At 35.0% G+C, this 14,971-nt stretch overlaps 1 protein-coding gene across 4 annotated transcripts in view; it reads right to left on the bottom strand.

The window, feature by feature from the left end:
- SPATA16 (spermatogenesis associated 16) overlaps positions 1-10,282 on the bottom strand; it is a 240,811-nt gene extending 230,529 nt beyond the window's left edge. For 2 of the 4 annotated variants that reach the window (XM_078432155.2, XM_078432156.2), the window contains exon 1: positions 10,010-10,281. In XM_078432155.2, the coding sequence (XP_078288281.2) occupies positions 10,010-10,230 (221 nt within the window). In that variant the 5' untranslated portion in view covers positions 10,231-10,281. Of the gene's footprint in view, positions 1-10,009 lie in introns of all 4 variants that reach the window. The other 2 variants (XM_078432157.2, XM_078432154.2) reach the window with 2 other exon arrangements.
- Between the last annotated feature and the right edge of the window lie 4,689 nt (positions 10,283-14,971).

The following is a 14,971-nucleotide window of genomic DNA, read 5'->3' as shown; positions in this document are numbered from 1 at the left end:
TTCACCCCCTCCAATACCCCTCTGCCTCTGGCTAAGGTCGCTCAAAGCACAGATCCCCTCTTACACATTCCCAGGTTTGAAACACATAGCCTCATTTTGAAGTATAGCCAGTTTCCCTCTAATTTCCTCTGGAATATAAAAAGGGGTTAAAGAGAGTGAAGAGGTCTCTCTGGGTCTCCTCTACCATACACACTACACTGCCCCTTAACCCTCTCATAAAAAATTATATATATGTATATATATGTGTATATATATGTGTATATACATATATATGTGTGTGTGTAAAGAAAAATAATAATTTAATTTCTTCCTTCTATGTTTTTTTAGTGTTATTATTTGAAGATTTCTTTTTAATAAGTGATTTATAAGTGATGATACTTATTTTTGCAGAAATGCATTTGTCTGAGGGAGAAATTAATTTTAGAATTAAGACAGAGGAGATATCAAAATAGTTTATAAATGCATTTTTTTACTTGTTCAATCAGGTTTCAATTACACTTAATGAAGATTTACAGGTTTATGGAATTGAGAAATATTTGAAAACTGATTGTATATTAATTATCCACTAGTATTTTCCTAATTAATCTTAGAAAAAGAGAACCATGAAGTCAAAGAACTGCTTAGAAAGAAGTTTTGATGTGTATCAAACTTAACACAAAGCCATACTTTATAAATTAGTAATTTTTTCAATCTGAATCTGCCAAAATATATCATTCAAACTATGTGGTTACATGTCAGCTGCTAGGGGTGAAGGAAAGTAGTTTGCAGCAGATCAGAACAGTTGTTGAGAAAAAACAGAAAAGCAGGATAAAATACCAAATCATCTGTTGAGTGTACTAGGGCACTGGGGAGGCAATGAGAAATGAAGAGAGCATACAGCCATTTTCATCCTAGGGGCATCTGCCACTTGGGCATAGGGAGGGAACTAAGAATCTCAGCATCACAGCTGAGGAAGAAGCACCCTTGGGTGATAAAAAAAACCACACAGAGTTGTTTACCACCTCAAAAAATGCCATTTTCTAGGGCTTAATGAGGCAGAATGCTAAAGACCTACATGGAAAGACTGCAAGCCAATGCAAACTTTGGCAGTCTTGTGACAGGGACCTGCAGGAGGAAGGTCCTTGAACCAGAGACAGAGGTAGACTCTTTCCAGGGTTGCAACCCGGCCTCAACCTGGAACTGTTTATGATTACATTATGATGAAATTCCATGTTATCTGTCTAGTGAAGAGAGGGATGAGTTCATTACAGAGGAAGATACATCTGAATCCTCTATAATATTCTATACATAATATACAGTCTTTAATAAAAATTATTAAGTATGCTCTCCAGACTCCCCAAGATAACATAACCAAGAAGCCAAAAGTTGATAACAGAAATGCACCCATAGATAAACATGATATTGAGTCAGTTAAAGAATTTAAAATAACTCTAATTTTTTGAATATCAAAACAATAGGGGGTGAAAAATAAGGAATTTTATTAGAGTATTCAAATCTGTAAAAAATGATCAAATAAAAATTCTAGAACTGAGAAATACACTTTCTGAGATTAAGTCATTAGATAGATTACACAAACTGATTTTTAGGTGCAGAAGAGAGGGGATTAGTAAATTCAGGGAACAGTAGAAAATATCTGAATTTAAGCAGAAAAGTGGAGTAATGAAAAATATAAAGGAACTTCAGAGAAATGTGGAATACAGTGAAAAAACCTAACAGAAGTGTAGTCGGAACCCGAGAAGGATCAGAGTGAGAATGAAGAGGAATCAAGGAAGAATTGCAGTAAGGAATGAGGAATAACTGCAGAATTAAATATATGGCCATATACACATAAAAATGAATATTGATTGTCAGCTGACTGTATAAAACAATAACAGAAACGTTTCAACCAAGTTTAAAATATATGTAGAATTAAAAGAATGGCAATGATGATACAAAAGATGAGAAAAAGTGAATGGAATTAAAGAATTCTAGTGTTCTAAAATTAGTAGGAATTTGGTAAAAAAATCATTTCCATTAGATTGTAATAAGTAAAGCGTTCATATTCTAATTTGGAGGGCCAATGTCGAAGAATAGTAAAAGAATGTATAACTAACAAATTAATTAAGAAAAAACTAAACACTTTTGATTCATCCAAAAATAAAGGCAAGAAATGAAAGAAAAAGGGTCAAATAAAAACCAGGTAATAATATGGTAGATAGAAACCAACATGTACCAGCAATTACTTCAGATTTAAAAATATTAAACATTCTAATTAAGAGTCTAAGGTTATCACACTGGAAAAAATATGAACCCCAGCTATATTCTGCTTATGATAGATATACCCTAAATATAAGAACATAGGAAGGTTAAGAATAGAACTATGCACAAGGACACAGCATGCAAATATCAACCAGGATAATGTGATGGGTCTAACTCTTATCAGACTAAGTAGACTTTATAGTAAGGAGCATTACTAGACATAAACAAGGTGTGGTAGTTATTTATTTACTGTCTTTCAACTCCAAAAGTATCCTTCACCCATTTTTACTAGAACTGAATTCTGCATACCACATTTCTCTTTTTCCAGCTGGCTACCAATAGAGGGTACTAGAGAAACACTGCAAAGTTGCAAGGAAAAGAAAGGACTTTTCCTTCTAGTGTTCTGGTTCAACCAGTAGCTTGTGGATCTAAGCCAGCATTTTGTAAGAGTCCAGGCAGCATTTATCTCTGCTGTTGTGACCCTCACAAAAGGGGTCTTTTTGGCAAGTTTCCTCATCACATCCTCACTTTTCTTCCAGTTGCCAGGTAAGGGAGTCTCATTTTAGTTACTATTTGTGGGCAGTGAGTTCCAAGGGCAGGTACATCCTCTGCTCAGAGGTTTGAATCTTAGCCTTGCAGAACCTCCTCTAAGATTCCACATTCTTTTTTTGTTTACTTTCTCTCAGCTCTAAGAGGAGTAGCCTGCTTGCTTCAGGCCCTAACTCTATAATCCTTGGAGTTCTCTTTCTGCTCTTTTTAGTAGCTAGTCACTTTTTAATTCAGTTAACAATTCTTTGTAGTAAATCTGTTTAATGTAGTTTCTGTTTTCTGACTGTAGCTTAACTGATATAGAAGGATATTTTAAACAATAATTATACTAGTATAATTAGTGTAGTATAATAACTAGTATAGTATAATTCTAAATCTGTATTCAGTCAATAACATGGCTTTAAAATACATAAAGCAAAAAATTCACAGAAAATAAGAGGACAAATTAACACATCTCCAATCATAGTAAAAAATTTAACAGAACTTTCCCAATAGCTGATTGATTTTCAGAACCCCTCATCCTAAAAAAAAGAAAAAGAAAAAAGAAAAGGAAAGGAAAAAAAAAACTTTTAAGGACACAGACGTTCTGAGTAACACAAGTAATGAACTGGACCTAATTGATACATGTAGAATCCTGCATCAAAGAACATCAGAATGTGCATTCTTTTACAAATGTACCTGAAACCTTTACCAAAATTGAACATAGCTTAGTTGTAAGTCAAGCCACAACAAACTTCACATTTTATATGGAATTAAGAATAGCCAAGATAAACCTGAAAAACAAAGCTGGAGAATTTAAGCAAATAATTGAGAATTATTACAAAGCTACAATAATTAAAGCATGATGGTTTTGATGCAAACGTAAATAATTAGACCATCTAAAAAGAATAAAAAGCTCAGAAATAGACCCACACATAAATGACCAGTTAATTTATGAGGTGAGTGACCCTGCCATGAAAGGAGGAAAATTATGGTCTTTTAAATTAATGGTACTTGGCTAAGTCCAATGGAAAAAATAAATTTCACTCCTACATTACATAATACACAAAAATTAATTCCAAATACATTGAAAAACTAAACATAAAAGCCAAGTTCTTAGAAAAAGAAACATAAACTATTTTCATGACTTTGGAGTAAGCAAAAATATCTTAGGCAGGACACAAAAATTAATAAATTGGAGTAGGTTATAAGTAATAACATTACTTCAGTAAAATACACCATGAAGAAAATGAAAAGGCAGTTCATGGAATAAGAGAAAATACTGGTAATACATAATATTTGACATAGACTCATTCAGAATATCTAAAGGACTTCTATAAATCAATATGAAAAAGGCTGAAAATCCAGTAGAGAAATGGATCAAAAATTTTAGTAGATGTGTCACAAACAAGGATTTCCAAATGACTAATAAACTTATTAAAAAGTTGCCAACTTCATTAAATATCCAAGGAATGTAAATTGAAATCCCAGATTAGATGCAACCACAAATCCACCAGAATGATTAAAATAAAAAAGATAGACGATACCAAGTGTTGGAAATTATATTGTGTAACTGGAACTATTACATACAGTTTATATGAATGCAAATTTGTACAACCACTTTGGAAAACTGGCAGCACCTAGTTTCTCCTATACCCTATGTCTGGGGAATTTTTTTTTCCCCCATAAGCCTGGCAGAAATGCATACTTATGATAAAAAATACACATGGACAAGAATGTTCTCAGTAGCACTATCCATAGCAATAAAACATTAAAAATATTCCAACGTCAATCAACACTAGAAAAGAGATATAAATCGTAGAATATTTATATAATGAAAAAATATTATATGGCACTAGAATAAATGAACTACAAATACAAGCAATCACATGAAAGAATCTCACAAGTAAAATGTTGAGGGATACAAAAGAATATACGCTGTATAATTTATTTTTAAAAGGGTCAAAATTAATTTGTGGTGTTAGAAGTCAGAAAAGTGGTTACTATTGAGAGGGTGGGTAGTAAGTGAAATGGGCCAGGAGGGTGTTCCTGGGCTTACTGATATCACCATTTATTATCTATCTATCCATCCATTCATCAATCTATTGATCTATATCACACTGTACATTTACAATTTGTATACTTTACTAAATATGTTATACATCAATAAAAGGTTTACATTAAGAAAATGACAGACCAGGACAGCTTGAAATTTCACAAACTGCATGGGATATGCAGGAGTTGTTTGCTGTCATTATCATAATTTTTTAAAGTTTAGTTACGATGAAAGAAAAAAAATCCCTCTGTGCTTCCTCACTTATGACCAATCTCCTTACAACTGTTTGATATATTAATTGGTAAGTATGATGACCTTACGACCAGATCAATGACCTCAGGACCAACCTTACTTCAGTCAATACTCAATCCTAAGGAAAAGGTGTGAAGAAGGATGTCTCAATACTGAGGACAGAAGGGAGATTTTTTCAAACTATAGCTCTCTCCTCCCCACCCCCAATTCTATCCCACTATTCCTGACAGCATATTATAGATAATAAAGATCTGAGAGAATAAAAAAAAATTGAGAATTAGGGAGACGGAAAAATGAGTGGAAAACGGAGGTAGTCATCTGCCATTGGAAGATGAGAACAAAGACAGATGACCAGGTTAGCATGGGTAGTAGTTGAACAGATTCTGTAACAACAAAGTAACAAGGCCCATGGAAGATAGAATTTCTGGGAGAAAAGGGGGAAAATGGCAACTGCATGAAAAGATAAAGCTTCTATGAACTTCAGATTATCTCTACTTTTCTACATTTATGGAATTTGTCAATGAATGTATGGGCAACATCTGAAGGGATTCTGTATATAGGTTGAAATGTTTAAATTCATAAATAGTATCATTTTTAATGTATATAAAATCTTGTCCCTTAGGCTGGTAATGACCCTCATGTTTAACATAATGTTCCCTTCACTGTTGATTACATTAGTTAATATAAAATATGGGGACATTAACTGAGATCTGAACTTTTGAGAATCTTTAATTAAGCCTTGCCCCTAGTACCTCAGGAGATTTAGATGCCTTCTATGTGTTCCTTCCTCTAGCATTCTCCTTCTCTGAGCAGTATTCTGTGGACTCTCAAAACACACACACACACACACACACACACACACACACCCTTACCTTCCAAGAGTAAAGACTAGGTATGTTCAGCCTAGGAATATACTGAGAGCTGACTGTGGAGGCCATGGGCTATTGCAATCCCCTTTTTTTCCCCTACAATTAAAATTTAGGTTTCCAAATGTCTGCTCTACAGGGATGTGAAGTAGTTATTATGTCATGGTTTTTATCCCTTACACCTTCACGTTAACAAAATTGAGCTGATTTTTAACAATTTAAATGCACTTTTTTTTGGAAGGGGGTGACAATACAATGTCTTCTCAAGCTATAACTTAGGTGATCTTTAAAGACATCATTGAATTCTTCTGCTTGAGTTATGCTGGCTAATAGGAATTTAAGTGCTAACTAGTGGGAAAGCATTGAAGCATTCATGCATGTGAAATCAGATGAACACCCACAATGTGGAATTTCCTAAGGAAAGTTATTCTAGCGAAGAAACACAGGCCCAGGTTGAGTGCCAGTAACTTTCCAACTAACATGTGCAGCTATCATCCTAATAAGTAACAACTAAAGGTGCCTAAAGTAAAGTAAGACCAGCATTTTCAAGTCCATATTTTCAAACACATTTAAAAAACACCAACTCAAACAGAGTTATATGCAATTCCCTTCCTCTGTTGAAGAAATTTAATCTTAGTTTCTAAATTTTGGTTCCATATATCAATGTTTACTCTTGAAAGGCACATGCACAACTTATTTAAGTAAATCTTAAATAAACAAATCTTATTTACCTTAATAAATAGCAATGTGTCAATGAGATTATTTAATAAGCAACGTTGTTATTTATTAAGATTTAACTTTTACTTAACTTAAGTAAATAGCCAGATAGAACAACTAATTCACCTGTGAAAAGAAATTGAAATCAAAAGCTCTGATTTCTATTAGTGATTTTTATTTCTGTTAGTAATTATAATATTAGTCTTCCTGAAACATTTTATTTAAAATGATCTACTTAAAAACTATTTAAAACTATTTACTTAGAACTATTCTATTTAAATCAATTTTCTACTTGTCATGCAATTCTAGGTTGCAATGTGATTTCAGCTTCTACTCATCAAGGTTAAAGGGACACATTCTAATACATATCCTGTGTCAAATCAGTTCAATTACCTTTCAAAATTGCCTAAAATTGTGAAATACTGGTGGTTCAAATACATGACTCTAAGATATTTCATACTAAGTGTATATCACATCATGCGGTGGTAAATAAATTTATGCCCAAGCCTTTCTAAAAAGTAGTAGAGGTAAAGCTGAATCTTTGCTATCATGTTTATTTTACAGCAGTTTTTCCCACCATATAATTTAGGATGATGTTGATAACAATCATGGCCATTGGGTCCTCAGTTTCCTCATTTACAAAATGGTGTTAATGATAATATCTGCCTCATGTGGTTGTTGAGAAGAGTAACAGAAGAAGGTTACCTGATAATAGTAGGTGCTTAATAAATGTTAACTATTATAATATTGTTATTGCCATTTTTATTATTGCTGTTATTGCTCAGAAATTTTAAAAAATTGGATAATTAGGAAAATGTTCTTTATATTGGACACCTGGATCATGCTCATTTATCATGTATATTTTTAAATTTAGCCAGAGCTGTGATAAGTTATAGTCTCTCCTTCAGTGATCTTTAAGCTAGACTGCTGTAGTATTTTATTTTATTAACATCCCTGAAAAAATTCAAAAAGGCTCTTCATAGGTGCAAAATGTAATAACTTGAGTGTTACTTTCCAGGAAGATGACTCAATATATTTTACCCGAGTAAAGAGACAATATTCTGGGCTCCCGGATATAAAAGGATTTAAAAACCCTTGAGCATATGGTGTTTGTATGGCTTTTGTTACCATAGCCTACCTTTATTGGGGCACCTATTTATCTATTTTCAACTGATGTGTCACATAAAAGAAAAATAAAGACAGAAATTGCAGTCAAATTCTAGAGAGAATGTTGTTTTAGTAGAGAGATGTGGTTTTAGTAGAGAGATGTGGTTTTAGTCATCGTGTCTTAATTTGAAAATATTCTCCTGCAGTAAGGAATAAACTGTGGGTTTATGACTAGAGATCAGTTGAAGGTTCTATATCTCCTGATTAGGATTCATGTTCATTTGTTGTTTTCTTTTAAGTTGTAATCAATGTCCAATGTGCTAGTTTCACTGCTCAGAAGATGAATAACTTTATGCATTTAGGGCAGTTTCTTTTACAAGCAGTTCATTCTGAACAGTGGCAAAAAAAAATAAAAAGGTGTTTTTCCTGAGTGTCTTTTAAAATTATTTCTCTTTGGAAATATCTTTAAAAATGACCAGACTGGAAGTTTTAGCCATTTGGTTATAATAACACTGATGAGTAACAGACTGAGCAGGGTTGAACAGGTACTTAAATGAAAAGTCCACTTTGGGAACAAAAAAAATCTCAGTTCTGTCTTGATTATGTACTTGTGTTGCACACCATGGCAACTCACCAACTTACGTTGGTTCTATGCACTTGAAAAAGAGGTTTAAAACTGTTTTAAACTTCTGTGAAACACTGCACAACATAATCTTGCCTTCAGCTGAGTCCCTTTATCCCCCATCAGAATCAATATTCCATTCTTTATTCAAATCAGGCCAATGAAGAAAACTACAGAATGTGTATAGAGTTAGGTAGTTTGAAGGATTCTGGCCCATTTCTTCCTTCCAGTACAATCTTTTTCTCTTCTCTCTTACCTTTCACTTTATAAAGATATTTGAGCTCTTGCCACACATGAAAAAACAAAAACGAAAACATAACCCTGTAAAATATTATTACTGGGTCCTAATCAAATTAATTTTTCCATTTGGAGGAAAGCAGTACATCCAGCCTGCAATAATATTTAAATGAGCACCTGAATGGCATCCAAGGTCTAACTGGTGAAATGTGAAAGATCCAAAGCCCTTTGGTGTGCATAATAACATTATTAGCACACTAAATTTAATCAGAAAATGTTAAATTATCAATAGAAATAAATTTTCATGCATTTATTTCAAACTAGTGGCTTACTGAAAATGGCAAACACTTAGCTGGTGTTTTAAAAACAGAGATCCTTCCTGATACCTATAAATACTTCATAAACAAGGAATGTGAAATTTTACTTTATTTATTTTTTATTTTAGAGAGAGCACAGCAGGGGAGAAGGGGCAGAAGGAGAGAAAGAATCTCAAGTGGGCTCCACACCCAGGTCAGGGAGGGGAGGTGTGACGCCAGGCTCCGCATGGGGCTTGATCCCACTACCCTGGAATCATGACCCTGGCCAAAATCAAGATTCAGACGCTCAACCAACAAAGCCACCCAGGTACCCCAAGGAATGTGCAAGTTTAAGCAAGGTTGACAGCTATTTTTCATTGCTCATGCTGAACCACCTTTGCACGGTAGGCTCCTTGTGAACGACGTTCATTCACAGATTCAATGATTCACTCACTCATACATGGAACAACACATTTTATGCCAGGCATGTTAGAATACATGGATGGAAGACAATGGTCTGTGTCTGAGAAAAAGAGCTCAGATTATCTCCTGGCCTACTACTCAGTAGCATTCAATATCTTCAGTCCACGGTCACATCATGAGTTAAGGAGACAACAAACATCTCTTACTGCAAATGATTAAAAAACAAACAAAAAAACCACTCTGTACTGTGAAATAGTCATCATCTTTCACGTGATTACAGGTAGATGTCCTCAAAATATACACTTCATTGAGAAATACAAGTTAGGATAAAACAAAACAACAAAAAAATCTATTACTCAGAAACCAAATATGATCCTAGCTTTCCCTTTCTCATCCAAGTGGGAATGAGATACGGCGGGTCAGTGAACTGGATAGGGAAACACTTTGGAACTCCCTATCTTTCAACTGCCTGCATAAAAATGATTCCTCGGCTATTTATTAGGGTTATCTACAAGCAACGTTCCTTTTTCTTCGGTGCGAAGGAAGACCAGAAGCCCTGGGTTTCCACAATTTACTTGTGCTTTCCCCTGAAGGTCACCACCCTTCCTTCCCACCCAGCCAGTAAAAGTGAAAAGTTTTAATTGAGCGCACTTGAACTTCTTCCTACCTATTGAGCTGTGGGTCAACCCAGCGGGGGCGGGGCGAAGCTCTGGACTCCCAGCTGCTGCATCTGCACAGGCCCGAGTCCAAACGTCCCAATCTGAGACCACGCCGGTCTGTGCGCTCGCTGGGGGCGCGCAGGTTTGAAACGTCACGTTCCGCGCGACTCCGCCCCGCCCCTCCCCGAGGTGCTCCACCCGCGAGACCTGGCAGGCTTCTCCGTGACATTTCTGTACAAGGCGCGATTTTTTTTACCTTGAAAAAAAAAAAAGTTTGTATTTTTGCTTCTGGATTCTAAAAGTAATATGATACTTAAGAATAATTTGTAAAATTCCAAAATGTGTACATAATGTAAAAATTACCTGTATTCTAAAGAGAAACACTAAGAACACTTATTGTGTATCTTTGTGGTCTTTTTGCTAAGAATAGATAGAAATAAATAGATCGTGCCTCTTCTCGGCCTCTAACATAAATATGCAGGTATCATATACATAAATAAACTTTATAAAGTTTTGTACATTTAAAAAAAATTTTTAATGTTTATTTATATTTGAGAGAGAGAGAGAGTGGGGGGGGGGGCGGGGGGTAGGGGCAGAGAGAGAGGGAAACACAATCTGAAGCAGGCTCCAGGCTCTGAGCTGTCAGCACAGAGCCCAGAGCGGGACTCAAACTCGTGAGCTGTGAGATCATGACCTGAGCCAAAGTTGGTTGCTTAACTGACAGCCACCCAGGTGGCCCAGACATCTTTTTTAAAGAACAATATTTTTACTCTAAAATATACATATGTAGGAGTTCAAACCCTGATTGTATGTATTAAGGAGAACAGCCGTGTATCTATCTTCTCTACATTTAGGAAGAATATTATTAACACATTTGAAAAAACCTATGTAGGGGCGCCTGGGTGGCACAGTCGGTTAAGCGTCCGACTTCAGCCAGGTCACGATCTCGCGGTCCGTGAGTTCGAGCCCCTCGTCAGGCTCTGGGCTGATGGCTCGGAGCCTGGAGCCTGTTTCCGATTCTGTGTCTCCCTCTCTCTCTGCCCCTCCCCCGTTCATGCTCTGTCTCTCTCTGTCCCAAAAATAAATAAAAAACGTTGAAAAAAATTAAAAACAAACAAACAAACAAAAAAAACCTATGTACCTCTAAGGATTGCATCATTCTGCTAAAAACTGTTACTAATTGTATGACATTCCCTTGCTTTTCCTTATCGTTTAACAAATCATATAGGTATCACTTTTTATTGAAATATGGTACACGTACACAAAAATGAATTAAACTGCAAGTATGTTCAATGAATTGTCATTAAGTGAACTCAGCAGGGTAAGCACGATCCAAATAAAAGAAGTAAAACATTTCTACCACATCAGAAGCCCTTTCTAATCACTACCTGTGTTTTTATTCCCCAAAGGTAATCATTGCCCTGGCTTTTTAACACAATGGTTTAGTTTTGCCTCTTTTTGAAACTTACAAAAATAGTCCAGTCATGATTTCACTGCTCTATATTGCCAATGACTACAGCTATCTTTTACAAAGTACACTCAATATAATGACTTTTAAATTGGAAGTCTACTTTGTCTTCCTCACATAACATTGGATAGCATTCATTTTACATGCCATTTAACATTCCACTAAAATATTATTTATTTTCTACATACTCTAGTGGGTGGATATACCATGATTTTATTTTATTGGGAGTATCAGTGTTTTTGTTATTGTTTTTGTTTTTTGCCAAATTTTCCCAAACAAATACATATCCTCATGCACATCTTTTGGTGTACTTTTTGGGGTTATTTCTTTAGGATTACTCTTATAAGTGGAATTTCTAAGTCAAAGAGCATTAACTTTTTAATAGCCCAGTGTCCTGCTGTGATGTTGACTTACTAAAAAATGTTGCCAATTTATAATCCTGCTAGTAGTACTCTGTGATGGTGTCTCATTTCAACTTCCCCAACAGCAATTTTTGTCATCTTTGTTAATTTGGTAGGTGAGGAATATTTCCCTTTGATTTTCATATTTGCACTGCCTGGTTACCAGTGAAGTTGATTATACATGTCTATTATGTATATATATTTCTCTTATTATGTCTTATTTATACGTTTTTTACCCCCAGTCTTTCCAAGTTTTGACATTGATTTCTCCATGAGTAGGCAGCTACTCTGCTTGAGTCCCTTAAGTCAATGATTGGGCTAAATCTCAAAGCTGTCATATGAATTCCTTCAAAGTTTTAAAATATCTGTTGAATCCCACACCCCTCCCATAGGTGGCAAGATAGCGCTGGTTGGTTTCAATTTCTTTACCGCACTGCAGTGACTGAGTGAGGTAAGTCAGGTCCTTCTACCCTCCTATACAACTGAAGAAAATTACTTTTCCACAAATGACTTACGCAGTTTGATGAATGGGAATTTGAACCTGTATCTTCCCATTTAGATCTCTACTTTTAATAATCTTGAGCTAAAAGTTTTCCTTCTGTCATCACAGGTCAAATAGTTCAGATTTTGTTAGGTATGGAAGCCTATGTATTTCAGACGTGGAAAGAGTTTGTAAAACCAGGCAAAAGAGTAAGTAATTGCTGCAGAATGCAAACTACATGAGACGGACTCTTATACTCCTTAAATAAGGAAAATAATCCCCCAAATGATGCCACCATGCATGGCCATGAAAGTTGTACATGGCACAACTCCAGAGAAGGCATCATCCACATCCATTATGAATAATATGAATGATGTCCTCTGGACTTGTGCAGTGCCACACCTGCATAATCGTCTACAGCACTCTCTCAATATTTATTTTTTATAATCACAAGTGATTTCCAAGCACAGGTCAGTGTAAACTAAAAATAGAATAAGTGATTTTGGATTAGAAACCTCTTCCTGAACTTGGCTTTTAGTTGTCAAAACAATTGATACAAAAATTTGATAAGCCAAGGATCGTTGTTCCAGAAAACATCAAATAATATTAAGGACAAAAAAATTTAAGGCAACATTGTCCCCATAGAAATATGGTTAAAACACTTTCTGTTGGTGTGTATAAAGACCTTTCATGTGCCAAAAGAAAGTAGGACATTTTCTTACAAATACCAGGCAAATGCAATACAGATTCTCTAAGACGAGTTACCTGGTGAGCCAGTGAATAGGAAAGTACTCATAGGGATAAGAAAGAGACCATGCAGTTAGCAATGAACGTTTTATAGTAGAAGCCATTTTAGAGACCATCTTGTCTTGCAGTTACGAATTGTGGTTACTTGTTCAGTCACTCAGCATGAAGTTAGGAGGAATGATTACTAGAGATTGCAGATGGCCCTAAGTGAAACTATCACCTAAGGCTCTCTGAGTTGCTGAAGATAGAGGAGTCAGGATAACCCGGGCATTTTAGTGTTTTCTTTCAGTTAACCTGCTTCCCCTCACTCTACCTGAATATCACATACTTTAATATTTCGTACACCTTAGTCAATAAGTATTAGGTTATTTTTTTTCAGTGAAGCATTGTATCATAGTCCTAGAAAGAACACTGATTCAAAACTAAAAGACAGGACTTAAGCTCTTCCATTAGCAAACTGGCTGCAGTTCCTTATCTGTAGCATTTAGGCTTTGAAGTAATTGATTACTAAGATTTTGTTCTCCTCTAAAACTCTGTGTGTGTGTGTGTGTGTGTGTGTGTGTGTGTGTGTATGATTTAAGTACGTATTTTAGAGAAAGAACATCAAAAAAACTTTCACGAGCTCAAAGTAGAAAAATCAACACACACAAAACTGTAACACATATTTATTTCTTTTTTTTTTAAGTTTTTATTTAAATCCGAGTTAGTTAATAACGGACAGTATAATACTAGTTTCAGGTGTACAGTATAGTGATTTTATACATCACCCAGTGCTCATCACGACAAGTGCACTCCTTAATCCCCATCACCTATCTAACCTATTTCCCTACCCATCTCCTCTCTGGTAACCATCAGTTTGTTCTCTGTAGTTAAGAGTCTGTTTCTTGGTTTGCTTCTCTCTCTCTCTCTCTCTCTGTTTTCCCTTTGTTCATTTGTTTTATTTTTTAAATTCCACACATTAGTGAAATCACATGGTATTTGTCTTTCTTTGACTTATTTTGCTTAGCATAATACTCTCTAGCTCCATCCATGTCGTTGCAAATAGCAAGATTTCATTCATTTCTGTGGCTGAGTGTGTGTGGGTATATATATATATGTATATATATATACATATATATACATATACATATACATATGTATATATATGTATATATATATACATATATATACATATACATATACATATGTATATATATGTATATATATATATATACATATATATATATGGAGAGAGAGAGAGAGAGTATATATATATATATATATATATATATATATATATATATATACTAGGTATATATATGCACTGCTAGGTATTTATCCAAAGAATACAAAAATACTAATTCAAAAGGGTACATGCACTCCAATGTTTATAGCAGCATTATCTACAATAGCCATATTATGGAAACAGCCCAAGTGTGTGATGATTAATGATTGCAGGGCAGTTCTCTTTTTAACTTTTTGAGGAAACTCCATTCTGTTTTTCAGAGTGGTTGCACCAGTTTGCATTCCCATCAACAGTTCAAGAGTGTTCCCCTTTATCCACATCCTCACCAACACCTGTTGTTTCTTGTGTTGTTGATTTTAGCTATTCTGACAGATGTGAGGTATTATCTTATGGTAATTTTGATTTGCATTTCCATGATGGTAAGTGATGACGAGCACCCTTTCATGTGTCTGTTGGTCATTTGTATGTCATCTTTGGAAAAATGTCTGTTCATGTCTTCTGCCCATTTTCTTAAATTGGATTGGTTTTTGGGTGTTGAGTTTTATAAGTTCTTTATGTATTTTGGATACTAACCCTTTATCAGATGTGTCTTCTCCCATTCAGTAGGTTGCCTTTTAGTTTTGTTGATTATTTCCTTCATGGTGCAGC

Source organism: Panthera onca, chromosome C2 (assembly GCF_046562875.1).
Source record: "Panthera onca isolate mPanOnc1 chromosome C2, mPanOnc1 haplotype 2, whole genome shotgun sequence".
Lineage (NCBI taxonomy): Eukaryota > Metazoa > Chordata > Mammalia > Carnivora > Felidae > Panthera > Panthera onca.
Note: the sequence above shows the minus strand (reverse complement) of the source record. Positions and strands in the feature narration are given on the sequence as shown.